The sequence below is a fragment of the Tamandua tetradactyla genome, chromosome 6, assembly GCF_023851605.1.
Source record: "Tamandua tetradactyla isolate mTamTet1 chromosome 6, mTamTet1.pri, whole genome shotgun sequence".
NCBI lineage: Eukaryota > Metazoa > Chordata > Mammalia > Pilosa > Myrmecophagidae > Tamandua > Tamandua tetradactyla.
In genome coordinates, this window is record NC_135332.1 from 6,680,302 (window position 1) to 6,707,680 (window position 27,379).

Genomic DNA, 27,379 nt, shown 5'->3' on the forward strand with positions numbered 1-27,379 from the left:
GCAGGCTCCCGACGCACTGCCTGAACGGGTCCGCAGGGTGCTTCCGGTGTGGGTGACTAGTGGTGGCCGAAGCAGGGGGACATCAAGGGACGTTCAGGCAGGGACCATGGCGGACGGCGGCTCGGAGCGGGCCGATGGGCGCATCGTCAAGATGGAGGTGGACTATAGCGCCACTGTAGATCAGCGCCTGCCGGAATGCGAGAAGCTGGCCAAGGTGAGGGGAGGCCGGTTGGCTGTTGGCGGGCACCAGGGGCTGAGTCACGGCGCGGAACCTATTTAGGCCTCAGGGATGTCTGGGTGTTGGAGCGGGCAATCTCCATTGCCTGCCCAGCCCCGGGTGGGCCTGCATAATTAGGAGACCCCCGGGTCTGCTCTACCGGGAGACCCCGCAGCCGGAGTATGCTAGTGCACGCGTGCAGGTTACCAAACCTTCCTCAGGGCAAATGATCACTTCCATCCCGGTAGAAGTTGAAGCCTTATGACTATTGTTTTTTGTTTTTTGTTTTTGGATGCTGCTTAAGTATCATTTACCTTGATATTTCCCCAGAGGTTCTAGCCGCTTCAGCGTTGAAACTAGATTACAGAGTTTAGTTCTGTTGCACTTGCCGAATCAGTTTATATCGCTAAATTGTATATCTTGACGATGTGCTTGGCCTTTGGCCTGGAGAAGGAGCAGAACAGTGATAGTGCAAAGATGATTAACACTGGATCCCTGATCTTAAAAAGTTCTTGTACACAGCGAATTTGTCAGCCAGTCATACGTCGTGATGAATGCCACACAAGTATGAATTACTGGAACACAGAAGCTGTTCATTCATACTGGTGGAATAAGGGAAGGTCTTCCTCTGGAGCTGATATTTGGATTGGGCCTTGAAGAATGAGTAAGATTGGGATGGTGAGGAATCATTACTGATAGAGGAAACTACAGAAAGTAAAGACGAATAGGCACGAAAGTGTACAGTAACCTAATCAGGGGAAGTAATGAGCGATAATTCATTTAAGCCAACTGCTTATCTTCTGTGAAATAGAAACGTTTATCACACACTCCTGCTGTGTCAGGCAATTTTGTATATCATTTTACTTAGAAAGAAACTAAAGTTCAGAATTATTTGCTCAGGGTTACAGTTAGTGATAGGTAGAGAGAGGAATTCAAAACTAAATTTGCCTTGCTTAAGATATGGATGGTTATTGAGTCAAGTCCATCATGGGCTGTTGGTAAGAATTATGTTCAGTCTCCATTATAAACCTAGATCAGTTCAGCCACAGACATTTATTGCTATTCGCCTGGGTTGCATTCACTAATACGGTGATTCTTGTCTCTAAAGGAGCTTGCTATATAGTAAGAAAAGTCATGCAAATAAAATACATTACAGTGTGATAAATTTGGGGGCTAGGAGGAATGTCAGGTAATGCTTCATATTCTGTTCTCAGAAGAAAACGTTTTTAATGCTTCCGCTTTTTCCAAAGAAGAGTTTAATAGGGCTTTACAAAAAAACAAGAAAGAATAAGGAAAACATGATGAAGTTAATATTCTTAGGTCCAGTATACTTGGTTAGGGGGAAAGCCCTAAATTCAGCTCTAAGCTTTCTAACAGCTAGTATAAAGAAACAGCATCTGCTTCATGAGGGGTGGGAAACTTAAATGCCTGCAGTGCCTGTCAATAGCTGACGTTTATTAAATACTTTCTACAGGGCCAGGTACTTTTCTTAGCACTGTTCATGCATTAACTTATGTGATCGTCACCCCACAGGCCGTATTATTATTCTCATTTTACAGACAAGGAAACTGAGGCTAAGAGAGGTTGAGTCACAAGCCCCACGATCATACAGTTAGGAATATCGTGGAGCCAGGATGCAAACCGAAGTACTGTAGACTGATTCTAGAGTTGTTGCTCTCACCCACCATGCTATCCCATCTACTGAGCCAAGTGTAACAAAAAAAACAGAACTCTGAGCACCTGCCCCAGGAAAGGGAGCAGCAACTCTTCATCCCATCTCCACTTAGTCTTTGCCATTTAAAATGAAGGCCCAGTCTTGTCACCTGTTCCAACTTGAGAGAAAAGCTGTGAATATGGATTTTTCAGCGAAATGCCTTCAATATTTAGAAACTGGGCACTAATCTGTTTTAAAGTACTGTTTAGGCCAACACTATGTATATCAAACAAAAGCATATCTACAGGCTACGGTTAGCCCCTGAGCCACCACTTTGGAATTAATAGAATGGTAGTATCCATAAGGAAGAAACAAATCATTTACTTTAGAGAAGTACAGCTATACCTAGAACTGAGTTTTGAAAGAAAAAAATCCTCCTTTTACCGATTTTTCTGATAGCTTACTGTGTGCAAGACGTAGTCAGTGCTAGGCACTATGGGGAATATAAAGATTACTAGAAAAAGCTTTTGCCCTCAAATAGCTTATAGGCCAGTAGGAAAAAAAGAAATCACTACCACTGTTCTAGTTACCATGTATGACATTTATGTAGGATGTTAGTACATTCAAAACGCTTGAAAAGGCTTGCAAACTCAAATGTCAAATGCCTTTTTAGGTGTCAGATAGGTAAAGGAATTGTTTAAAACATAAGGGAATGTTGAAGCTTGTTATACCAGATAACGTTAAAAGCATTTGGATTCTGATTTTTTTTCTGTGTGCCAGCCACAAAAAACAAGGTGTATGTGTAGATTGTTTTTGAGGGGAATTTGGGAGGAGGGCATGCTTTTTTTTTTGATACACACAGACCCACAGCTTTTAACTTTCAGATTAAATGGTTGTCTTACAGTTCTAGTTAAATTATTATTCTTTTTAAGAAAGTATATTTCTCTATTTTGCTTTTTATTAATCATTTTATATTTTCTAACAATTCTACTAAACATGAGAAAATACTGTGTTTCTACATTGCGTTGTATTTCTGCATTGAATGCATTCTAGTTTGTTTTAAATAATACTTTCATGTGTGCTATGCAGTTTATGGAACACTTTAAAATGCATTCTTTTGTTTTTATTTTAAGTCCATCAATAAAACTGATGAAAACATTATTTTCATTTTACGTGTGAGAAAACTAAGTCTCAGGCAGCATAAGTGATTTATCTAAGCTCTACCACAGAACCAGATCAAGCCTTGGTCTTCTGTCAACAGCTACAGTGTTCTTTTTGTTACATTTCACTACCTCTTTAAGGGATCATCAATTCTGGACTTAATTTCCTTAGGACATTTTAAATTTGTAGTGTAAAAGACATTTGAAGATAAAAATTTAATGTGTGTAGAGACTATAATAGAATGTACTATGTGAGAAAGACGCATATAGGAGAAGCCTAGTTAGACAGACTGAGGTCTAGATTTGGACAAATCTGGGACATTTGAACTTCCTACACTTCAAACTTAGTACTGTTCAGTGTCTTATGTCCTAACACCCACCTAACAAATAACAATAATACTAATATTTATTACTATATAAATTCTGTATAAATGTTAGCTGTGATGATGATGATGATGATGATGTAGTAGTATATCTTGTGTTCCAGGCAGTTCTGAGCCCTTTACAGTGTTGATTTAATCCTCACATCAACCCTATGGGGTAGGTACTATTTATTGTCCTCATTTCACCAAAGAAAAAGTGAAGGTCAGAGAAGTTAAGTGTCTTACCCAAAGTAACAGGGTAGTCGAGCTGAGATTTAGACCCCAGCAGTCTGGCTGAAGAGCCCATGCCTTTAACTTTATGTGCTTCTATCTCCGTGGTAGGGATATCAGAATGGTGAGATAAGTCAAAGTAGTTCTTGCTGATGGTTGTTCCACCTTGTATTGAAATGTTAAGTTAAAGAGTATCTTTTCTGAATTGTAAAGATATGGTATTTAGCAATTCTTAAAACACAGAGGGCTTCTCCCCCTCTCTTTTTTATTATGGTGTATTTGCCACGTGGTCATTTGGGGACTTTTAAACTCTTAAATTGGAATATATCCTTTTGTTCTGTGTCCTCTTGATGTCTTTTCATTTTTAGACACCTGCAGCCTTTTCTCAAGATTAATATTAAAAATAAAGACAAGGGTGACCTACAGTGGCTCAGCAGGTAGAGTTCTCGCCTGCCATGCCAGAGACCAAAGTTCGTTTCCGGTGCCAGCCTGTGTAAAAAAATTAAAAAATAAATAAAGAGGAGGTGAAATCTAAAACAGTTCACTGATTGCTAGCAGCTTGGTCAAAAGACTTCAAGAAATAATTTATTTGAAAGTATCAGATTGGTTTTAAATTCCAGCTGTTTATATAACTTTTTTCGGCTTTTTGTTTTTTATTTGTTTAGGTTGTTTAACAAATCTTTAAAGGATTGGATCCATTTAGAAGTTAAAGGAGGCAAACGTACAGAATATACAGATACCCAGCACGCATTGATGTTAAACTCATTAGTCATATCCCTAATTTACAGGGGTTATTTTTATGATAAAATGAGTCATAGAAGTCACAGAGACTAACAAGTTGTAACAGGTTTGGATAACTCTCACCATCTTGTTCCCTCTAAGTTTAAAAGTGGTATTGAGGAGGTGGAATTTCAGGTGTGATTAGATATGAAGGGAAGGAGAAGGATATTTAGCCAGGAGATTGAATGTGGAAGCTTGGGAGAAAAAAAAAATGAGATTATCATAGAATTGAAAGTTGTATTTAAAGAAGTCAGTGGTGCTGTCCCTCAAATAGCAGTAGGTTATCAGCCATGTAATTTGTCACATCCTACTTGTGACAGTAAGAGTCAGAAACAGTAGGCTAAGTTTTCACTATTAACTGAGTAGTGTCAACATTGATCCATCTGACACATACTATATGTATGTTAATACAAGAGAAACGACAATTAATCAAACAAGGATGCAGCCCTTAGACCAGTTGGAAGTAAGGCCTCATGAATAATTATGACACATCATTAATGATTATGATACATGGTGTTTTAGTTTCCCTGTAGGCCCCACCATTTCTGAGCATTATGGTGGCATCACTTCCCCTGAATAAAAATACCTGCTCCCTTCAAGCACCAGAGCAGATGGTCTTCCTTTCTGAACACCGGGATGGATCTGCCCTTTCCACACACATGAATGGGTCCACTCTTTTGGCCTGAGGAGTTCTCTTTGGTCCAGACCTTGGCTTCCGTGTTCTGTCCTTGAAGTCATTCTTCCTTCAGTTTATCCCTTCTCTGTCCCTTTCAGTCCAGACTGGCAGTGATTCTACTCATAAATATTTTGCAAAACCTTTTGGCTTTGTGTGCAATTCACAAGGGTTCCAGTTCCAAGGGGTTCAGACAGTATGACCTTCCACAGAAACTTCCTGCATGACTGCATTTCCCATCCTGACGTCTAAGGGACTTGCTTTCTGGAAGTTCAGTGAGGTCCTTAATAAAAGCCTCTTACGGCCCTGTTCTTAGAGCACACTATTTGGATAGGTTCAGAATTTTCCAAACCATCAATTTCTGGTTTCTTTGTCTTTGGTTTTGAGGCTAGGAGAAGGCAAACATCATCAAGGTAATGCTTTCTTTCAGAAGAGTAGCAGTCTGGGACTGGCTGTTGGTAATTCTTTGTTCTTGGCTTTTCTGTCACATGTACACATCGTTGCCTCTCCTCAGTTCTGTTGACCTCCAGCTTCTGGCTGCTCCCCTGAGGCTTTCTCTGTCTCTGTGACCTTCCCGTAAGGCCTTCAGTAAAAGAATTAAGGCCCATTCTCTTTCAGGAGGGCCACAGGTTAACTGACGTTATCTCATCAAAAGGTCCTGTTTATGAGTTCATGCCTACAGGAATGTATTAAGTTTTAGAGCGTGTTTTTTCTGGGGTACATAGGTCCAAGCTACCATGCAGGCTACATAATGTTCATAAAAGAAGAGCACTGAACTCTAGTGGTGAACATTATAGGCATAGTCTCTGCCCCTACCATGCAGAGTTTAGAAAGAGTAAACATTAAAATAGAGTATATTTTGGGGTAAATTGCAAAACAGAAGGTCAGCAGGTTGTGTTGAAAAAGGAGGTGCTAAGTGACTTCAAACTTTAGAGAGAATTGAGATCATGTACCTGAGGAGATAACATTTGATGTGTTGTTAAAAATGTAGACCATGGCTGTATAACTGTGTGTGAGTCCTTCTTCTGTAAGTTGCAGTTCTTTAAAACCCATCATTCTGGATTAGAACACCGTATATTAAACTAAACCCTGTTGGTCAATCACATGACTTATTAGTGATTACAGAAGTGACCAAATGTCTAGATTGCATTCCTGAGGCAGCCACCAATAAATGACATTTTGCATTTTAACATATTTGCACTTCATTTGGTTGCCAGTCACCGTTTCCCTATGGAAATGTCTTTGATGAAAGCAAAAGGTGAGATGTAGAGTAAAGTGGTTTACTGGTGGTTCCCGCAGTTTAGTTGCAGGAACATTGTACCAGGAGGCAGGAGCCCCAGGTTTTGGTTGTACTGAATTGTTTTGTGGCTAAGCAAGTTATTTAAGCAATCTGGTCTTCAGTCTTTTTAACCTCCAAAATGAGGTGACTGAATTAAGTAATCTCTATTAGTCTTTCTAGTTCTAAGGTTTTTTTCATCTTTTATGATTTATTAGCCTTTAACTTTGGGAAATGTATAGATCTGTTTATTTTTCTTTTGCCCTTATGTACATTTAGCACAAGGTTTATTGTGTAGATGAATTGGTGCTCCCCTTTACATGGAAAACACTGTTAAAATATGTTAATCGTATACATTTTAGATTTAACTAAAATCAAAGAATGATTGCACATATTCAGTGCTGAATGGAAAATTCATAGTTTAAAAGATATCTTGGGCGGGCAGTGGTGGCTCAGTGGTCGAGTTCTCGTCTGCTATGCTGGAGACCTGGGTTTGATTGCCAGTGCCTGCCCGTGGAGAAAAAGAAAAAAAAAGCATGTAAAAGTTATCTTGTGCTGGGTGGTGGGTTAAGATGGTGGCATAGGAAGTTATGGAATTTAGTTTGTCCTCTAGAGCAGCTAGTGACTAGCCAGGAACTGCCTGGAACAACTGTTTGGGGGACTTCTGTGACCAGACACATTTCGTACACCCGTCTGGAGCAGGTAGAAGGGCCGAGATCCCAGTACAGAACTGTAAGTGGTCTTCCAGACTGTGGAGGCTGGTGCCCCTCCCCCACTGGCACAACAGGCTGTTTTGGAGTCACTTCCCGGTGGGAAAAAGGAGGAGTCTACTAGGAGCAAGCTAAGGAGAGCTCAAGCAAGCTCCAATTGCAGATTTAATTGACAAATTCAGACTGCTGAATATAAGCTCCGATAAACCCAGAGTAAGCAAAAAGGAACTTGGAGGTCTCTCCTGGCAGAAAAGAGGTGGGGTTTACAAAAACAACAACAAAAATAAAGACTTTTGAAATTGGCTTAGCTCAGAATACTGGAAAAGGGCTGTGCCCCAAGAAAAGGGGCATAATAGAGCTGAGTACCAATCGGCTCTTGATTAGGGAATCCAAGGGGCTGGCAAACAGCTCTGAAAGGATTTTCCCCTTTTCTTTCCTTTAAAACAAATTTTTTTGAGAAACTTTAGCAGACCATTAAAGAAAGCCCAAGGCATTTCAATTATCAGCACTGCCCCAGGCAAGGGCAGAGTTAAGGGGTGTTTGAGGGACAAGTAAGTGGTCAGGTAAGGAAAAAATTCCCTAAAGGGCCTATCTTCCCCCAAGGAAAGGAAGGGGCAGGGCCCAGTACCTGTGGAGGCACTCATTCAGAGAATTCAGGCCTCAGGGCCTGGAAAAGGGAAACAGCTTTAGCCCTCCTTCTACCTCAGCCTGTGTCTCAGCCGTGCCTCTGCCAGGAAAAAGGTCTGCTGAGAATTAAAGACACCATACCACTTTACACTGGTGGGGAGCTGCAGGTTGACAAATGCCACCTGCTGGGCAGGATAGGAAAAGCGCAGAATGAAGAGGCTTCATAGGAAAGACTGGCACCCAGTTGGGTCTCACCCTCTGAGAACCTGGATACCGGTTGTACCTTCTTCCTGACTGGGCCTGTCTTGTCTGGGAAAATCTGATCGTATCTGAGGAGATCCTTCTCAAAAAACCTTCCACATAGGCAGGGCAAGAACCAGAAAAACAGGAGCTGAAAAATTCTGGTGAGTTAAATAGAAGCTGTGCAAGATGTCTAGAATAAATTGAACTGAATGTCAATGTACAGAGTACAAAGCCAACCAACAAAACTCTAGATAAAAGAGAGAAAACTACCTCCAGAATAAATTAATCAAGGAAACCAGATGCCTAGACACCAGCAAAAAGGGTACATCAACTAACGAACGGAAGGACAGGTAACCTGTGGTGTATACATAAAATGGAATATTGAGCAGCTGCAGGAAGGAATGAAGTTGTGAGGCATGAAGCTGGGTGAATAAACCTTGAGGACAGTATGTTTAGTGAAATAAGCCAGAAACAAAAGGACAGATATTGTAAAGACTTACTAATATGGACTAACTATAATGAGCAAACTTTGAGAATTGAATTTGAGAAGACAGGTTATTGGGACATGGGCAGAAATTGGGCAGTTGGCAATTGAGAATGGAATGTTCATTAACACCTATTGTCAAGCTTCCTAGATGTATTGTAAGTCCTCAGTCACATCTGTTCTTGAGTTTTAACTGTTACTTCGCTGAGTTTTTTTTGTTGTTGTTGCTGTTGTTTATTGATTTATTTTGTTTCTTCGATGAGTTCTTTGTGTATAACCTGGCAGTTCCCTGGAACTTTGGGTATCTGTGTGACACCTGAGACTCTAACTTGACTTAGAGTTCTGTGGCTCTGAAAGACAGCATTTCTCCATCAAGTTCTGTGGCTCTGAAAGACAGCATTTCTCCATACAGCAACTGTTAAAGAAATTGAAAAAGAGATCAGACTTCAGTGAGAGATATGAATGAAATGAAGTTGGTTAGGACTAAGATAAATTAGAATACAGAGTAAAGGGTGATATTGACTGTATTTTAAAACTTCAATTTCTGTCTGAGCCCAAAGGAAAAGATTTTTATTTGGTACAAAATTTATATTTTCTGTAGAACACAATCTAATTTAACCTGTATGGCCAGTTTATTTAAACAACATAATTACATGAAACATAGAGTAGGGAATGAGATTTTGTTATTCTGTACAGGTTAATGTAATGCCCCGATACATCCCAGAGTATTTGGGCAGAAAATAAGAAAATATTTGCCAAGTCCCCTTGAGGTCCTGGGGAAGAATGTGGAAATATTAAACTTCCCCACCTAGGGTGTTCCTGATGGTCTCTAAAGCATTAGGGGTTCCTAATTTAATAAGCCAAGCCCTCAATCTTAGAACTTGCCCTTATGAAACTCATTCCTGCAAAGGAGACTCTAAAACCTACTTATAATTATGCCTGAGAGTCACCCCCAAGTGAACCTCTTTAGTTGCTCAGATATGGCCTTCCTCTCAGCTCTGCAAATAAACTTAGTAACTTCTCCCCTACATAGGATATGACTCCCAGGGGTGTAAATCTGCCTGGCAGTGTGGGATAGAATTTCCTGTCCTGGCATGAGCTGGGACCTGGCATCACAGAATTGAGAAAGCCTTGACCAAAAGGGGGACAAGAGAAATGAGACAAAATAAATTCTCAGTGGCTGAGAGTTTTCAGAGTTGAGAGGTTATCCTGGAAATTATTCTTATGGATTATATAGATATCCTTTTTTAGATTATGGTATATTGAAGTGGCAGGAGGAAAGTACCTGAAACTGTTGAGCTGTGTTTAAGTAGCCTTGATTCTTGAAGACTATTGTATAATTATATAGCTTTTACAGTTTGACCATGTGATTGTGAAAAGCCTTGTGTCTGATGCTCCTTTTTATCCAGGGTATGGGCCGATAAGCAAAAAATAAAGATAAAAAATAAATAATGGGGGGGGTAAAGAGTAAAAAATTGGGTAGATCGAAATTCTAATGGTCATTAAGAGGGAGGGGTAAAGGGTATGGGATGTGTGAGTTTTTTCTTTTTACATCCTTTTCTGGAGTGATGCAGATGTTCCAAAAATTATCGTGACTGTCATTACACATCTGTGTGATGATGTTGTGAGCCATTGATTGTATACTATCGATGGACTGTATGTGTGTGAAGATTTCTCAATATTATTTCTCAATATAATAGATAATATGAGGGATAAGAGGTATGGGATTTTGGAGTGTTCTTTTATTTTTATTATTATTTTTTTGAGTAATGAAAATGTTCTAAAATTGATTGTGATGATGAATGTACAACTATATAATGATACTGTGAACCACTGATTGTATATTTTGAATCGATTATAATGTATGTGACTATATCTCAGTACATTAAAAATTTTTTTTGAATAGTAATCTTGGAAAATATGGGGGCAGTATTTTTGTTTTCTGTATGCTATATGGTGGGGGTCACATTTCATTATTTTTCCCTGTGACTATCACATCATTGCAGCACCATTGTTGAATTTTGGGGGAGTAGGTTGAGAAGGGGAAGTGCAAAGGTCAGGAATCAAATCCAGGTCTCCCACATGGCAGGCAACAATTGTATCACTACTCTCGTATGCCCATGAAAGCAATATTTTGAAAAGTTCAAATATTGTCTGTGCCTTTACAGCAAAAGTTGTTTAATTAGTCTTTTTCCATTGGTGCAAATTGATGCTCCTTGTGTTACTCCTATTATCCATGAATGTCATTAAGATTAAAAAATAGTTATTTAAAGACATTGAAAAGTTAAACCAGGATTACCTGATCTGTTTAGCAGCTATATCCTATTTGTATCCCCTGAGACTCCATGTTTCAAAATGTTTTGATATGAAGAATGTATACAGAAATAATTTCCTTTCCCAGTTTTATTCTTCAAATACATATGAAACTGCCAGTTAGAATCTCTGTTCAGAGAGCTGATAAATTAAAGTCCAAAACACAGACTTTTGATGTTTTTCTCAGGTGTTAAATCATTGTTATATGTTCAATTTCTGCTAGGCATTTTGAAATGTTATAAAACACCTTAGGAGCCTCGAGTGGGGTGCACTTATGTATGGGATCCCCTGGAGAAACAAGCACTGTCGTGGAAAAGAGGGAAACAAAACTAATATTTATATGGGTCATCTTTTTCCTCTAGAATAGACCATTGCTATTTGCTTTTCTAGGTCAGAAAGATCTCCTCTTTAACAAGTTACTTGGTTTTGAGTTGGTGGTAGTGTTTTCATTGTTCATTTTTCTCTTGTTTTAGGAAGGAAGACTTCAAGAAGTCATTGAAACCCTTCTGTCTTTGGAAAAACAAACCCGTACTGTGAGTAGAGTATAATAAAAGTCACTTTTACCATTTATTTCATTTAACATTGTTCCATTAACTTCCAATTTATTTTCATTCTTACAGGCTTCTGATATGGTGTCCACATCCCGTATCTTAGTTGCAGTAGTGAAGATGTGCTATGAGGCTAAAGAATGGGATTTACTTAATGAAAACATTATGCTTTTGTCAAAAAGGCGGAGTCAGTTAAAACAAGTGAGTTCATGCTTGCTCAAAAAGCAGATATATTCACATTTAAATAAGAACTTCTAGAAAATTATTCTGAGTCTGTTTAAAATGTTCTGTTAATCAGGTTCATAACATTCAAGAAGTTTTAAAAAATTCTACTCCTATTCATAATGACGACTGTTTTTATTTCTCAGCTTTTTTCTTTTTGATCTTTGTATATTTGCATGGTTTTACAAAATTGTACTTAGAGTGTCGATGAAGCTTTGTTCTAATTTCAAGCTCCACATCTTCACAGTTATCTTTTAAATGGTTGCATGATAACTTATCAAGTGGATAATTTATAATTTAGTTAATCATATCTATATGCTATAAATACAACATTTGTATAAATACAAATACAACATTTAAATACAACATTTAACTATTGAGGCCATTTTTAGACATTGCTATTCATTTTGTTTAAAGGTTAAAAAAAAATAAAGGTTATGTAAGTTCTCTTGGTGATTTTGTGAGGTTGAATTTTCTTTAATGTTTCCCATTCTTCTGCTTGAGATATAAATGATCTTCTGTAGAAGTAGATTCCACTTTGACATTTAAATTTCATCCTTAAAATGCTGCTCCCTGAAAAGCTTCTGGATTATTACCTTTTGCTTTTAAATACTAAAGTAACACCATTGTAAAACAGGGTAGTAGTAGTAGAGCCAAAAATAGAAATACAGTGTTCTTATCCGAATCCTTATTTTATTTGTTAGGCTACTGATCCAGTGAGCCTAGTGTTAAGGTGAGTTAAGATTTTTTTGTTTTTTGTTTTTGTTTTTTTAATTGAGTTTGGTAGTCTCACATGAGTATGCCTGGTCATGATAATTAGCTTTTCTTTTTTAAGAGAAGTTGTAAATTTACAGAAAAATCATGCATAGAATACAGTTGATTTTTGATAAAACAAAGTTAGTGTAATTGTTTTTTTCTTTTCCATTTTTGTTAGATAAGTTTACATGCATATAAAATGCAATGTTAAGAGTTAAGAGAAGTGGGGGAAGGGAGTATTTATGAAAGTAAAAAAAAGAATAGATATAATTGAGGTAATCTTGTACATGTGAATATGAAAATCAATTGAAGATTCCTTTTAGTGCTCAGCTCTCTTGCTTAAGAGACCATTATTAGCTAAACTGTTATTTTCATCTGCTAGTCTAAGAAATTTGAAAAAGCTGTGTAGAAATCTTGGGGTGACTGTGGTTAAAATAAACAGAAGTGTATGTTTTATGTAGTATTAGGACAGTTGGAAGCACATTCCTAAAGATCAAATTTAATTTCATAGAATCATAAATTTTCAGAGTTAACATAGGAGACTATTTAATCTAACTATTGCTTCTCAGTTGGAGAAACTGATATTGTAAGGCTCTTGGAATGTGAAGATGCATGCAAACTATAGCTCTTGCCCTTAACACTGTAGTCTAGTAGGGAGTCTGTGTCATAAATAATCATGGTACATTTTTAACAGTGTCCTTAAGATCATTAAAAAAATTACATGCACACTAGGCAGTGCATAGTAGGTCTCTTAAGAGTAGTGAAAAGTGCTAAGAGATGTGAAAGGAAAAAGAGAAGACTTTTTAATTCATTAAGGTGTAATACATGAGGTTTCTTGGTGAAAGCAGAATTTGACTCGGTCTTACAGCTGGCTAATAACAAAGCCAGAGTTGTGACAGGTTTGCTATAAAATACTGCATCTGCCTAGCTATAGTAAATGCTTAGGGACTCAAAATGCCTCTTTCCTTTTCTTATAGTTACTTTAAAAAAAATTTCTTTTTATACTTAATTTATTATCTTCATTATATAGACTTTTTTAAACCACAATTGACTGTTTTTCTTTTTTGGTGAAAAATAGCGTATATACAAAAAAGCAGTGAATTTCTAAGCACAGCACAACAATTAATTGTAGAACAGATTTCAGAGTTTGGTATGAGTTTCACTTCCAGAATTTTAGTTTTTATTTCTAGCCGCTCTAAGATACTGAAGCCTAAAAGAAATATCAGTGTAATGATTCAGCAGTCATACTCATTTGTTAAACCCTACCTTCTCTGTATGACTCCACCATCAACATTGATTTTTCTCCCATTCTTTAAGGATGTTTGAGCTGTGCCCATTCAAACTTTTTCATGTTGAAAGGGGCTGTCGATACTATTAGGATAGGGGGTTGGAACTAGTTGATGTTCTGGAGAGGCTGTCTCATAGTTACTTTTTACCTAAATAATTTCTTTTTTGCTTTTAGCAAACTTGGGATGTAATATTTTTTCTGTAAACTTTTCTAGACCTCCTAACTTTAATAGTTTCTGATTACTCTCTCTTGCTTGAGCCCAGCCTTATTCCAACTATAACCTCCCTGTCTTACCTACAATTTTTTTTCAGAAAGCACCAGAATGTTCACTTCTCATTAGAATAGTGATATGTTTTTGTTTTTGTTTTTTACCCTAACTGATTTTTGTTAGTGTATTTTTGCACAGCTTTTAGAATTATCAAGTTGTATTCCCTTCTAGAAATTGTTATAATTACTTTTAGTGGGATCATGTGTTTTGTGAAGTAACTGAGTGTCTCAGCGTATTTTTATTGATAGAGTTATATTTTACAATAAAACCTTGACTTTTTGGAACTTCTGGGTCTCTGAACAACCAGTTTTTCAGATAGCTAAAAGTTTATCCTGAGGTGCTTGAATATTAAATGTTTTTCATGGAAATCTTTCCAGGACATGCTGTTCACTTTTGTATCTTAACCAAAATGTTCTTGGTATAATTTAATATTTTCTTGACTCAGGATCCTAATTTTTATTATAAATGGTTATGATATGCTGTTTAGAATAGACTAGGGATTTGCTGTGAAATAAACCCTACGTGCCACCTATTTTTGTAAATAAAGTTTTATTGAAACACAGCCATGCCCAGTTGTTTATATGTTGTCTCTGATCACTTTCAAGTTTCTTAGGCAGGGTAAAATAGTTGCCACAGAGATCATGTAGCTCACAACGCCTAAAATATTTACTTTGTGGCTCTTTACTGAAAACATTTGCTAACCCCAATCTAGATCATGGAATTTTAGAGCTGGAGGGAACTTACTCAGAATGTGGTTCGATTCTTCTAAAATTACTTACGAAGAAACTGAAAACAAGAGATGCTGTGATTTTAAATGTCACATTTTATTGAGGTTAGCACTGGTGATTTTGTTTCTCTTCTACATCTAGATGACTGAACTGATTCCACTTGTGACTCTACCACCAACTCTTTTCAGTCACAGTATCTGTTGGTTATGGCTTTTCTGTTATCACAATCACGGGTGAACTCTGCTTTTCTCTTCCTTTTTCTTTTTTTGCATTACGTCTGTTAGCTACATCTTGTATGCTTTGCAGCTTGACTGCAAAAAAGCTAGCTAGCCTCCTAATAGGACCTTTCCAAACAGACCTCTTCCACCTTTTCTTTTGTGTAATCAGCTTGCCAGTTGTAATGGGTGTGGTAAAATATTTATATCTGAGGTTTTCCTAAGCTTCATTGATTAGGTCCTGGGTATTCAAGGCTACTTCTTAACCAGTAGGGAATTTCTGACATTCTTTTATGGGCATTTCGATATCGAGAGTTGCTTGGGAAGGCCAGATTTGACCGTAGCACTTCTGTCAATAAACAAGTCTTAATTTTTTCCCTGTGCAAGGAATTTTTCTTAAGAACTATCTTCATTATTTTAGGCTGTTGCAAAAATGGTTCAACAGTGTTGTACTTATGTTGAAGAAATCACAGACCTCCCAGTCAAACTTCGATTAATCGATACTCTACGAATGGTCACAGAAGGAAAGGTGAGTTTTCTAATTGGTATTACTCACAATAATAATCTGTATTCAGACATTGTTATTAATACCTATAGACATTTTTTATATGCATGTCTATGTGTCTGTATGTTTTTAAGAAGACGTGCACATAATATCACCATCCTAATTCAAGCAGTATTATTTGTATAACCCCCTTCTAGAATCTTCCTGTGGGCAAATTGTTGGGTTTAAATAGTGGCAGTCTTGGTATACCCAGATTTTTAAAAAATTAGTGATCTTGTCCCAAATTTACACATGATAGTAATGAATTCAATATAAGGTTAGCTCTCCTCTGTGATCTGAGACTGCTGGGAAAAAAATCTGTATTTGTGATCGGTAAGGTTTCACTTTAAAATTTAAATTGAGTATTTGTAGGTAAGGTTAAATTTCAGATTTTCACTGCAGCTTGTAAGGATCTAGTTATATTTCTTTTGGTGTTTTTATTATTATTTTTTTTTATAATCTCATTGTTTCTCTAAAATGGACAAGTGTGAAATGGGGACTAGGGTAGATTTGTCTCTGTCAAAGTAGATTTTTGTGGTTTGAGGACAAAACCTTACATTGTGTTTAACATAGTGACTCTGACTCTTGAGTTAAGTTCAGTAAATATTTGTTGAGCACTGGGTTGTGCTAGATCAAAAATGAGTAAGAAACTATTCCTCATCTCAAAGAGGTCAGTTTATTAGAAGACAAGCTCATACAAATAAGTTGTTTTAGTGTATTGTTGCAACTGTTGCAGTGTGCCTACCATTCCCATAAAGCATATAGGTAGGATTGAATGCTTGTGACCAGGGAAGCTTGCAGGACCAGGGAGTGGATAGAAGGGCATTTTAGACATAGGGGAAATAAAAAATACCAAAGTAAGAAAATATGGCCTATTTAGGAAACTAAGTGGTTTACTATTGGAAATTAAGGTGTCCATGTGATTGGGGGTAGAGTAGGGAGTGGGGTGCCACAGAGAAGTGACTGGAGGGGTAAGCAAGCCTAAGCATGAAAATTAGTTGCCTAATCTCTATTGCTTGTGAGTATGTATTTTTTATTGTATAATTTGTTGGGATTTGTAAATCCACTAAAATTACTAGTGATTCTTAATTCTTAGCCAGATCAGATATCTTTGAAGAAAACAATCTTGTATTTAAAGATGAATAAGGATTAGAGTATTAATTGAATTGTAGATAATAGACTACATAAGTCTTTGTAGAGTGGGTTATTTTTCAAATAATCAAGTTTTTTAAAAACACATTCCATTTTCTGTGTTATTTTTGTAGCTTGTGGTCATGTTAACCATTAAACACAATATAGGTTTTCAAAACAACATGAGAAATCAAGAAACGAATTCCATTTACAATTGCAACTAAAAGAATAAAATACCTAGGAATAAATTTAACTAAAGAGACAAAAAACCTATACAAAGAAAACTACAAAAAACTGTTAAAAGAAATCACAGAAGGCCTAAATAGATGGAAGGGCATACCGTGTTCATGGATTGGAAGACTAAATATAGTTAAGATGTCAATCCTACCTAAATTGATTTACAGATTCAATGCAATACCAATCAAAATCCCAACAACTTATTTTTCAGAAATAGAAAAACCAATAAGCAAATTTATCTGGAAGGGCAGGGTGCCCCAAATTGCTAAAAGTATGTTGAGGAATAAAAACGAAGCTGTAGGTCTCACGCTGCCGGACTTTAAGGCATATTATGAAGCCACAGTGGTCAAAACAGCATGGTACTGGCATAAAGATAGATATATCGACCAATGGAATCGAATAGAGTGCTCAGATATAGACCCTCTCATCTATGGACATTTGATCTTTGATAAGGCAGTCAAGCCAACTCACCTGGGACAGAACAGTCTTTTCAATAAATGGTGCCATTTATTGAAGAGATATCCAGAGAACTGGATATCCATATGCAAAAGAATGAAAGAGAACCCGTATCTCACACCCTATACAAAAGTTAACTCAAAATGGATCAAAGATCTAAACATTAGCTCTAAGACCATAAAACAGTTAGAGGAAAATGTAGGGAGATATCTTATGAAACTTAGAATTGGAGGCGGTTTTATGGACCTTAAACCTAAAGCAAGAGCACTGAAGAAGGAAATAAATAAATGGGAGCTCCTCAAAATTAAACACTTTTGTGCATCAAAGAACTTCATCAAGAAAGTAGAAAGACAGCCTACACAATGGGAGACAATATTTGGAAACGACATATCAGATAAAGGTCTAGTATCCAGAATTTATAAAGAGATTGTCCAACTCAACAACAAAAAGACAGCCAACCCAATTACAAAATGGGAAAAAGACTTGAACAGACACCTCTCAGAAGAGGAAATATAAATGGCCAAAAGGCACATGAAGAGATGCTCAGTGTCCCTGGCCATTAGAGAAATGCAAATCAAAACCACAATGAGATATCATCTCACACCCACCAGAATGGCCATTATCAACAAAACAAAAAATGACAAGTGCTGGAGAGGATGCGGAGAAAGAGGCACACTTATCCATGTTGGTGGGAATGTCAAATGGTGCAACCACTGTGGAAGGCAGTTTGGCGGTTCCTCAAAAAACTGAATATAGAATTGCCATACGACCCAGCAATACCATTGCTAGGTATCTACTCAGAGGACTTAAGGGCAAAGACACAAACGGACATTTGCACACCAATGTTTATAGCAGCATTATTTACAATTGCAAAGAGATGGAAACAGCCAAAATGTCCATCAACAGACGAGTGGCTAAACAAACTGTGGTATATACATATGATGGAATATTATGCAGCTTTAAGACAGGATAAACTTATGAAGCATGTAATAACATGGATGGACCTAGAGAACATTATGCTGAGTGAGTCTAGCCAAAAACTAAAGGACAAATACTGTATGGTCCCACTGATGTGAACCGACATTCGAGAATAAACTTGGAATATGTCATTGGTAACAGAGACCAGCAGGAGTTAGAAACAGGGTAAGATAATGGGTAATTGGAGCTGAAGGGATACAGACTGTGCAACAGGACTAGATACAAAAACTCAAAAATGGACAACACAATAATACCTAATTGTAATGTAATTATGTTAAAACACTGAATGAAGCTGCATCTGAGCTATAGTTTTTTTTTGTTTGCTTGTTTGTTTGTCTTTTGTTTTTTTCCCTTTTTTTATTATTTTTTTTTCTCTATATTAACATTCTATATCTTTTTCTGTTGTTTTGCTAGTTCTTTTCCTAAACCGATGCAAATGTACTAAGAAATGATGATCATACATCTATGTGATGATGTTAAGAATTACTGATTGCATATGTAGAATGGAATGATTTCTAAATGTTGTGTTAATTTCTTTTTTTCTTTAATAAAAAACATGAAAAATATGGATATTTTTATAGACATTTTCTTAAAATGTATGTTGGCTATGTTATAAAATGTAAAATGTTGCATAGTCTTATTTGTGCATGAAGGATAAAGTACATAGTAGCTACAAAATAAGTATGGTTATCTCTCTGTTGAATAATTCTTTTATACTTTAACACATTTATATAGGAATTTTGATGTGTACATATCTCTTATTTGTAGATTTATGTTGAAATTGAGCGTGCTCGACTGACTAAAACATTAGCAACTATAAAAGAACAAAATGGTGATGTGAAAGAGGCAGCTTCTATTTTACAAGAGTTACAGGTAAGATGATACATTTTAGAGTTTGTGAAACTTTATATTTAGTCAGCAATATTTTCTTGAGGAAATAACTTATTTTGGAGCCTTATCACTTCTTTCAAAACCACCAAGATTGAGTGCAGTAAATGAGGCAAAGTGTTACAAGTTGGTGGATCTGGGTATATGTTGGAGTTCTCTCTATGGGTTTTTATGTTATTCTTGAAACTTTCCTTTAAGTTCAGAATTATTTTCCAATAATTTTTTTTAAGTGAGTGCAATAAAGTGCGAGATTTATTCAAGTAGCTAGAAATTGAGTAAGTACATTCCAGCTAAATTTAACAGTTAAAGTTTTGCTGAAGAAGTTTTGAAGAAAAGTTAGAATCAACTAGTTTGTCTTGATTTTGTCCTATTCGTTGAACATTTTAATTTTCTTTGAAATTTAAATAAAATACGTAATTTTTATACTATTTACTTATGCCTTAGGAATCTGCTGTTAATCATTACCTTCACTCTTAATGAATATTTGGTCTATTTCTAGGCTAAATTGGTTTAACAAGGATAAATTGCCTCAGAGTTTGACATGCTTCAGGACAACCTTTAACAGAGGCTTCAGATTGAGTTTAGAAATCTGAGAAAAGCTATGGACTCCCTCATCAGAAAAATGTACATGAACTATGTTAAAATTGTGTTTTTGTAAATTTCAGGAATTCAGACTCTCCCTAGAACCCATCAAGGGTTCCCCATTAAGTTAAATTCTAACCTTTCAATCATATACCTTAAACATTAAAATTAAAGGAAGGGAAAAAATAATGTTATTGGGAGAGTTTTGCCTGTCATGTATTACCTTTGTTCTTTTGTGTTGTTGTTTTTTTAAACATGTCCTATGTTCTTCATATACATTATTTCATTTAATGTTCATACACAACATTATTTTTACCCCCATTGTTTAGCTGAGGAAACTGAGATAAAGGGGTTAAGTAATTTGTCTAAGGTCATTGCCAAGAAGTGATAGGGTTTGGATTCATACTTGTTCTGTTTGGCTTCAAACTCTGTTTTTCAACTAGGAGGATTATGTGGCCTTATGATTCAACAACCCCTCTGAAATATTCTTGCCAAAAAATTAATATGAATTATATAAAGTTTCTAGGTCTAACTACCAGTTGACAGGATATACAGGGGACAGAGGAACCTGTTGAATGATACCCCAGGGATGCAGACAGCAAAATTCACACTCTAGGGAACTATAAGATGATTGACTTGATTTCTTCAACAAATGAATGGCAAGAAAAAAAGAGGCAGATATAGCTACCAATTAAAAAGTATGAACCTTATTTGGATTCTTATTCAGTTTTAAAAATACGAGATTATTGAGGACTAACAAGATATTTGGTGATAAAAGGAATTTTTAGGTGTGCTAATTTTTTTTTTCAAAGTTTATCTTTTAGGGATATACTGACATGTTTACATGTAATAATGTTGTGTGAAATTTGTTTCAAAGTCAATTGGCAGGTAGAGTTGATAGAGGTATAATGAAACAGGGTTGATGGTTCATTGTATGTGTTTGTAATTTTTTAAATAAAGAATTACCAAAAAAGTGAAATAAAACCACTATATATATAATATATATATAGCTTTACTCATTCTACTTTGTAAATGTTCATTCTGGTTTTCATGAGTTCATTTACCAGTATATGTTTACTAAATATTATATTCAAAATGTTGCTCATAGCATTTGATTTCATTGATCCTCTACAGTATATTCATGTAACTCTTTAAATTCTGTATCCATTAGACATCATAACAGCCTTTTATCTGAATTACTGAAAGATTAGAGACTCTTTTTATATATAATGATTTGACTTATATATATATAGAGAGAGAGAAGGCCTGTAAATAGTACCCTTTTTAGTATTTAAAATTATAATTTCCTCATTAGCCATTAGGAAAATTCAAATAAAATCTACAATGAGGTGCCACTACACATCTTATTAAAATGGCTAAAATTTAAAAAATATTGACAGTACTAAGTGCTAACAAGAATGCAGAGCAATTGGAACTCATATACTGTTGGTGAGAATTCATGATGGTACAGCCCCTCTAGAAGGCAATTTGGCATTTGCTTATGAAGTTAAATATACATTTAACCATATGGCCCAGCAGTCCCACTCCTGGCTATTTACTCAAGAGAAATGAAAACTATATTCACACAAAAACCTGTCAACTAATTCAGAGCAGCTTTGTTATAGCCAAAAGATGGAATCAGCCCAGATGTCTGTCACCAGATGAATGTATTAACAAATCATGTTACAGCTGTAGAATGGGATAGTACTTAGTAATGAAAAGGAATGAGCTATTGTTAGGCACAAGAACTTGAACAAATCTTAGAGGCATTGTGTGGAGTGAAAAACAGACTATCTCAAAAGTATTAAATAAAAAAATAGTATTAAATACTATATTTGATATTCTTGAAAAGAAATATATGGTGATAGAGAACAGATCATTGGTAGCCATGGGTTTTGGGGTAGAGGTAGCATGAGGGAATTTTCGTGGTGATGGACTGTTCTGTATCCTGGTCGTGATAGTGGCTATACAATTCTCTACATGTGTTAAAATTGTTGTAGCTGTATAGCAAGAAAAAAGAAGAAATTTTACTATACTGTATAAAAATTTTTAAAACTGTCATTTCCTGAAAGAAACTAACTTTTTATATAATGGACAGCACTCTCCCAATGTGCATGAAGATTCTTATTTGACAAGTGTGAATATTGTAGTATCTATTTAATTTTGTTGCAACTCTTAAAAATTACTGAATACTGTACACTTATTTGGGGAATTACTCTGTTAGGTGGAAACCTATGGGTCAATGGAAAAGAAAGAGCGAGTGGAGTTTATTTTGGAGCAAATGAGACTTTGCCTAGCTGTGAAGGATTACATTCGCACACAAATTATCAGCAAGAAAATTAACACAAAATTTTTCCAAGAAGAAAATACAGAGGTAAGCAAATCTCGACTATATGTTACTACAAAAGTGTTTGAAAGAAAATTGTAAAACCCAATTTATTTTGTCAACTTTTTTTTTCCAGAAATTAAAGTTGAAATATTATAATTTAATGATTCAGCTGGATCAACATGAGGGATCCTATTTGTCTATTTGTAAGCACTACAGAGCAATATATGATACTCCCTGTATACAGGCAGAAAGTGAAAAGTGGCAGCAGGTAAGAGTATATTATTTTAATCAGTTTTGATACATTGATACTTAATAGGAAGGCTTTGCATTTTCAATTTATTTTGAGATCATTTTAACTTCAGTAATTATATGCATTGGTATGGTAGTGCTTTCTATTCAGTGTGTTCCTTACTGATTCAGACTAACTGTGTAACACATTTGAAGAAATATAAGCTTACTGTTTAACTGCAGGCCGCAGGTCACCTGCTTTGTAACAAAGATTACAGATAAAGAAACTTTTTATTTTTGTTTTTGTTTTAAGTTATTTTACCAAAGCATTTTTTTGGCAGGGCAGGGGCGGGTTGGGGGCTTGTTGTTGGGAAATTACTTGGCTGGGACTCAAACTGTCTCCCGCATGGCAGGCACCAAAGCTGTTTTAAATGGTTTATATGTATATTCCACATTTATACTAATTTGTTATTAAAATTTTTTTCTTTATACATTTGTGAAAATGAGTACTAGACTAGGTAGTAATTCAAATTAACAAAGATTTATTGAAATATTTTTATAAAAACTAAATATTACAGGAGGATACTATAAAGAAATGCAGCCTGTTAAGATTTTTTTCACCTTAAGACATATTGAGTACAAAATTTTAAAATGAATACATACAGTTATTCCACAGTTTTTCAGTGCCTGCCGAAGTTTCCATTTTATTTCCAACCTTGTGTATAACCTGTTGCATTGTATGATTGATTTTTTTAGGCTCTGAAAAGTGTTGTTCTCTATGTTATCTTGGCTCCTTTTGACAATGAACAATCAGATTTGGTTCACCGAATAAGCAGTGACAAGAAGTTAGAAGAAATTCCTAAATACAAGTAAGTACTTTCATAATTAGCATAGTATGCCTCAGTAGAAACACCATTTTGAACAAAAATTATTTAACCTAAGTGTAACTTCTTGATTGGTTGCTAATAGATAAATGGAGAAGAACCTGTGTATGGAGAAAGATCTAATTGTGTTAGAGAATAAAACAGTGAAATGTTTTTTAGCATTGCATTAGAAATTAATAAGCTAAGGCACTTGAGTCAAACCATTTATCAAGTAGAAACAGCTTTTGGCTAATTAACCATTTGATAAAGTTTTATTAGTAGTTGGGGCTTGTGATTTTTAGAAATAGTTACTTCTGGAATTCTATTAAATAAACAGACATATACTTCATTATAAGCACAATAGGAATACTTTATTTCATCTGTTTCATTTTTAAGTTTACAGTCGGTTATTCCTGAGATTGGCAAATAAAATACAGAAGAGAGCAGAATATTAAGTAGAGGAATGCTCTTGTCAGAAGTACTGTTGTAAAATAAATAATAATCAAATTTTCTGGTGTTCTACTTAAATATGAATTTATAAAAACAGTCTGTTGATTTTGAAATTTTTCTATTAAGGATGACATTTAATTTTTACAGATTTGGAATATTATGTTTATACAATTTACAGGGATCTTTTAAAGCTTTTTACCACAATGGAGTTGATGCGTTGGTCCACGCTCGTTGAGGATTATGGAATGGAATTGAGAGAAGGTTCTCTTGAAAGTCCTGCAACTGATGTTTTTGGTTATACAGAGGAAGGTGAAAAAAGGTGGAAGGACTTGAAGAACAGAGTTGTTGAACATGTAAGAATCTGGCATGGCAGAGTCAACAATTTTTATTTTAACTTTTAACTAGAGGATTTTACTTTGTAGAGTTATCTTAGAATTTAACTTTGGCAAATTTGAGGATAAACTATTATTTTTCACATTTGTTGAATATCTACTTTATATATCTTTGTTCTTCACTTTAGGATTTTTCTTTTCTGTGCCCAGTGTAGTAGGGATAAAAATTTGCTGTTCAAATGTTTTATCACATATTTACCAATGAATGTCAGAATGTATTTCTACCTATCTTATCTTTTTTTGTATTCTTGGCTTTTCAAAGAAAGGTAGTTATGTTTTAATATACTTTATTTTGAGAGGACCCTAAAGTATCCAAAATTTTATACCATATAAACTAGAATGAATCTTCTAAGAATGGGGGTGGGGAGTGAGTTTCTATCTGATACTCACTTGCTAGTCTTGGAAATGGATAACATGTCTTAAATCTGAACTTTAATCTTGTTAGTATCACTATACATGAATTATGTGAACATTCCTTTATTCTCCTAAACACTCTATAGAAAGTGCTGGAACCCATTGGAGAAAAAGACATGGTTCCTTATCTTTAAGAGGCTTAGAAATTAGAGAGAAAGTTGTGCTTATAAATATAAGTGTAATAGTTAATAAGGTACAAGTATATTTATAGAATGGAGCATTAGTAGAGTTTATTGGTTCTTCCTGGAAGAATCAGGATAAATATATAGAAGTTGATGTGTGAAGTGAGATTTTTTAAGAGAAATGTGCAGTTACCAGGCAAACAAGGGAGGAGGCAGTCCGCTTTAGGCAGATGGGATAGCATTAGCAAGTGCATGGAGGCACAAACCAGCAGGGTGTACTTGGGGAACTCCAAGAAAGGGCTCAGTAAGAAATGAAGTTGGAGATGTAGAAAGGGACTGCATCATAACAAATTCTGTACACTCTCCAATGAAGGCTTTTAACTGAAAAGACACTGATGACAATAGTTTATAAAGATCCCTCTGGGAGCAGTGAGTAGGTAGATATGGGGAGATTTAAGACCCAAGATAAGAAGACTAGTGAGGGCTTCTCTGGGCTCGAATTAAGGCTGAAGGGATTGGAAAAGAGTGTACAGAATGAATTATTTTAAGGAAGTTAATCAATAGAAGTTGGAGGTTGATGTTGTCATTAGCCTAACAAATTCATTGGCCACATAAAGAAGCAACACTTCTTCAAAGATGTGGGGTGAGTTCATTTTCTCCCTACTATTCTTCATTTTCCCTTATAAGGGCTGTTGTTTTAATAATAACTTTAAGAATAATAAAGAGGAGTCTGTGTCTTCAGCACTGATTCCAGTACGAATCAGGAAGTTGAATTTCAGGTTACACTTAAGTAGTTGGGATGATGAAAAAGCTGTGAGTATTTTGAGCTCTCTAGTCAGTTTTTGGATTTTTTGCCTTTTAAACATTTGTGTCATAATTAGAAGTTTATAACTTTAGCAAAAATATTTTAGACAGTTAACATTTTAACCACCAGATGGGTTAAGAAGAGCATATAGTTTGACTGTATTTAAAGGGCTTTCTGTCATATACTCATAACTTACAAAAAACTGCAGAAGTCAAAACATCTCAGTATTTAACTTTATTAATAACATTTTGAACCAGCTTCATTCCAGTGATAGGCTATAGAAAAATAAAATCTGAGTCTAACATTTTAACTAAACCTATTTTGCAAATGGACTTTTAGCCTTATTGACAACTTTTATGTGTCCTTTTTTGCCATCTCTCCCCTCCCCAGAATATTAGAATAATGGCCAAGTATTATACGAGGATAACAATGAAGAGGATGGCACAACTTCTTGATCTATCTGTTGATGTAAGTAATAAACCTTATTTGTGTTATTTATAGCTATTCATTTTAAATTTCAATCACCTTGCAAAAATTGAGAAAATCAGTTTTGTTTTATTGTTTAAGTTTGGGTGATAGAGCATTTCCCAAACTATCCTGACTACCAAAAAATAGCAGAAATATTGAAGTTATAGTTGCAATAGCATTATTTATGTAGTTAAATTGTTCACTTAAAGATGTTAGTTTTTACATTGATTAATGTGAAGTCCAAAGTATATATTTTATAATAAATGTCTATAGATTCCCACAAAAATGAGCTGCATGAATAAAAGATGAAAAAGACTTAGTCTCAGTTTCATGTTGATAAAATGTACAACAAACAAAGCAATAGAGTTAACTAAAGTGCATAGTTGTGATCTGAAAATCCCCTTCTATCACCAGAATGGGTTGTGGCAGTTTAGCTGAAAAAGAAAAATCATGGAATGTTGGTGTTAGAAGGATTGCTTCTTGGTCAGCTCTTCTCATTTATGGATGAGGGCAGCAGGCTTCCTTAGAAAGTAAAGTGCGTGTCTATAGATAGGCAGTTGCCAGAAGGCAGTCTATTCTAACCCTTCTTTTTTGGAAACAAATTAACTGTACCATGCTGCCTTTTAGGGGGAAGCACTGAAAGATGAAGTAACCAGGCTGGTCCTCCCTGTCCCAGCCCAGCAGGTGTGAATGTGCAGGGAGGCAGTGCCTAACTCACCACTGACTTCATATAAAGTAGCAATCAACCCAGATCTATTAATTCCCTTCACTAGTGGTAAAATGAGGACATTGTTACAGGAAATCAGCAGTTGCTAACTTAATAATGAATTTTAGCCCTGCATGTTGTTGGGTCAAAAGTTTAGAAAATGTTCTCTTTAAGTTTTGTTTATTGTCAGTGTAATATTCTGTTTTAATCCAACTTGTTTTTCTTGCAGGAATCAGAGGCTTTTCTCTCGAATCTAGTAGTTAACAAGACCATCTTTGCTAAAGTAGACAGATTAGCAGGAATTATCAACTTCCAGAGACCCAAGGATCCAAATAATTTATTAAATGACTGGTCTCAGAAACTGAATTCATTGATGTCTCTAGTTAACAAAACTACACACCTCATAGCCAAAGAGGAGATGATACATAATCTGCAATAAGGGTTTCAGTGTCCTTGATGCTTTTAGAAAAGAGTTAAAATTGGAAGTAATTAAAAAAAAAGACTATTATCATGGTGTATATGTTGGTTGGGTTTTTTCCCCCTTCTATTCTCAACTCCTTTGTCTAAAATTTAAAAGATAGTGAATATGTTTGAGGCCCTTTTTAACTTTTAGGATCCTGGATTTCATTCATTGTTTAACTTTATGTTTGTAATTGGTACAAAAATATAACATTTTTATTATCTGAGTACTCAAATTGTGTCATAACTTACTCAAATATATTTTCTATTGTTGGGAACCTTTTTAGCAATTTGTTTCATTCCACTAACAACCATAATTATAATAATAAAAGCATTATGTGCACGTTTTACTTTCTATGCTTATCTCTGTTTCATTGGGGGAGAGATTTGAGAAGTATTTTTTAAATAAAATAGATCCTGATGTAGAGCTATCAATTATAGGTAGAATAAAAAAGCAACAAAGAATATGTAAGAATATTTGGAATCGAGTTGTGTTTGTGAAGAATTTGTGTCTGGTATTGTGGCAGGAAGTCTCTAGAAGCAGTGTGTATAGAGTCATCTGATATACTAGG

At 35.6% G+C, this 27,379-nt stretch overlaps 1 protein-coding gene across 1 annotated transcript; it reads left to right on the top strand.

The window, feature by feature from the left end:
- PSMD12 (proteasome 26S subunit, non-ATPase 12) lies at window positions 1-27,164 on the top strand. Its single transcript, XM_077163620.1, has 11 exons — window positions 1-214; window positions 11,204-11,263; window positions 11,351-11,479; window positions 15,177-15,284; window positions 18,870-18,974; window positions 21,796-21,945; window positions 22,034-22,168; window positions 22,885-22,997; window positions 23,620-23,794; window positions 25,565-25,642; window positions 26,578-27,164. The coding sequence occupies exons 1-11, from the start codon at window positions 107-109 to the stop codon at window positions 26,785-26,787; spliced, it is 1,371 nt and encodes a 456-aa protein (XP_077019735.1). The 5' UTR covers window positions 1-106; the 3' UTR covers window positions 26,788-27,164.
- Window positions 27,165-27,379: the final 215 nt, after the last annotated feature.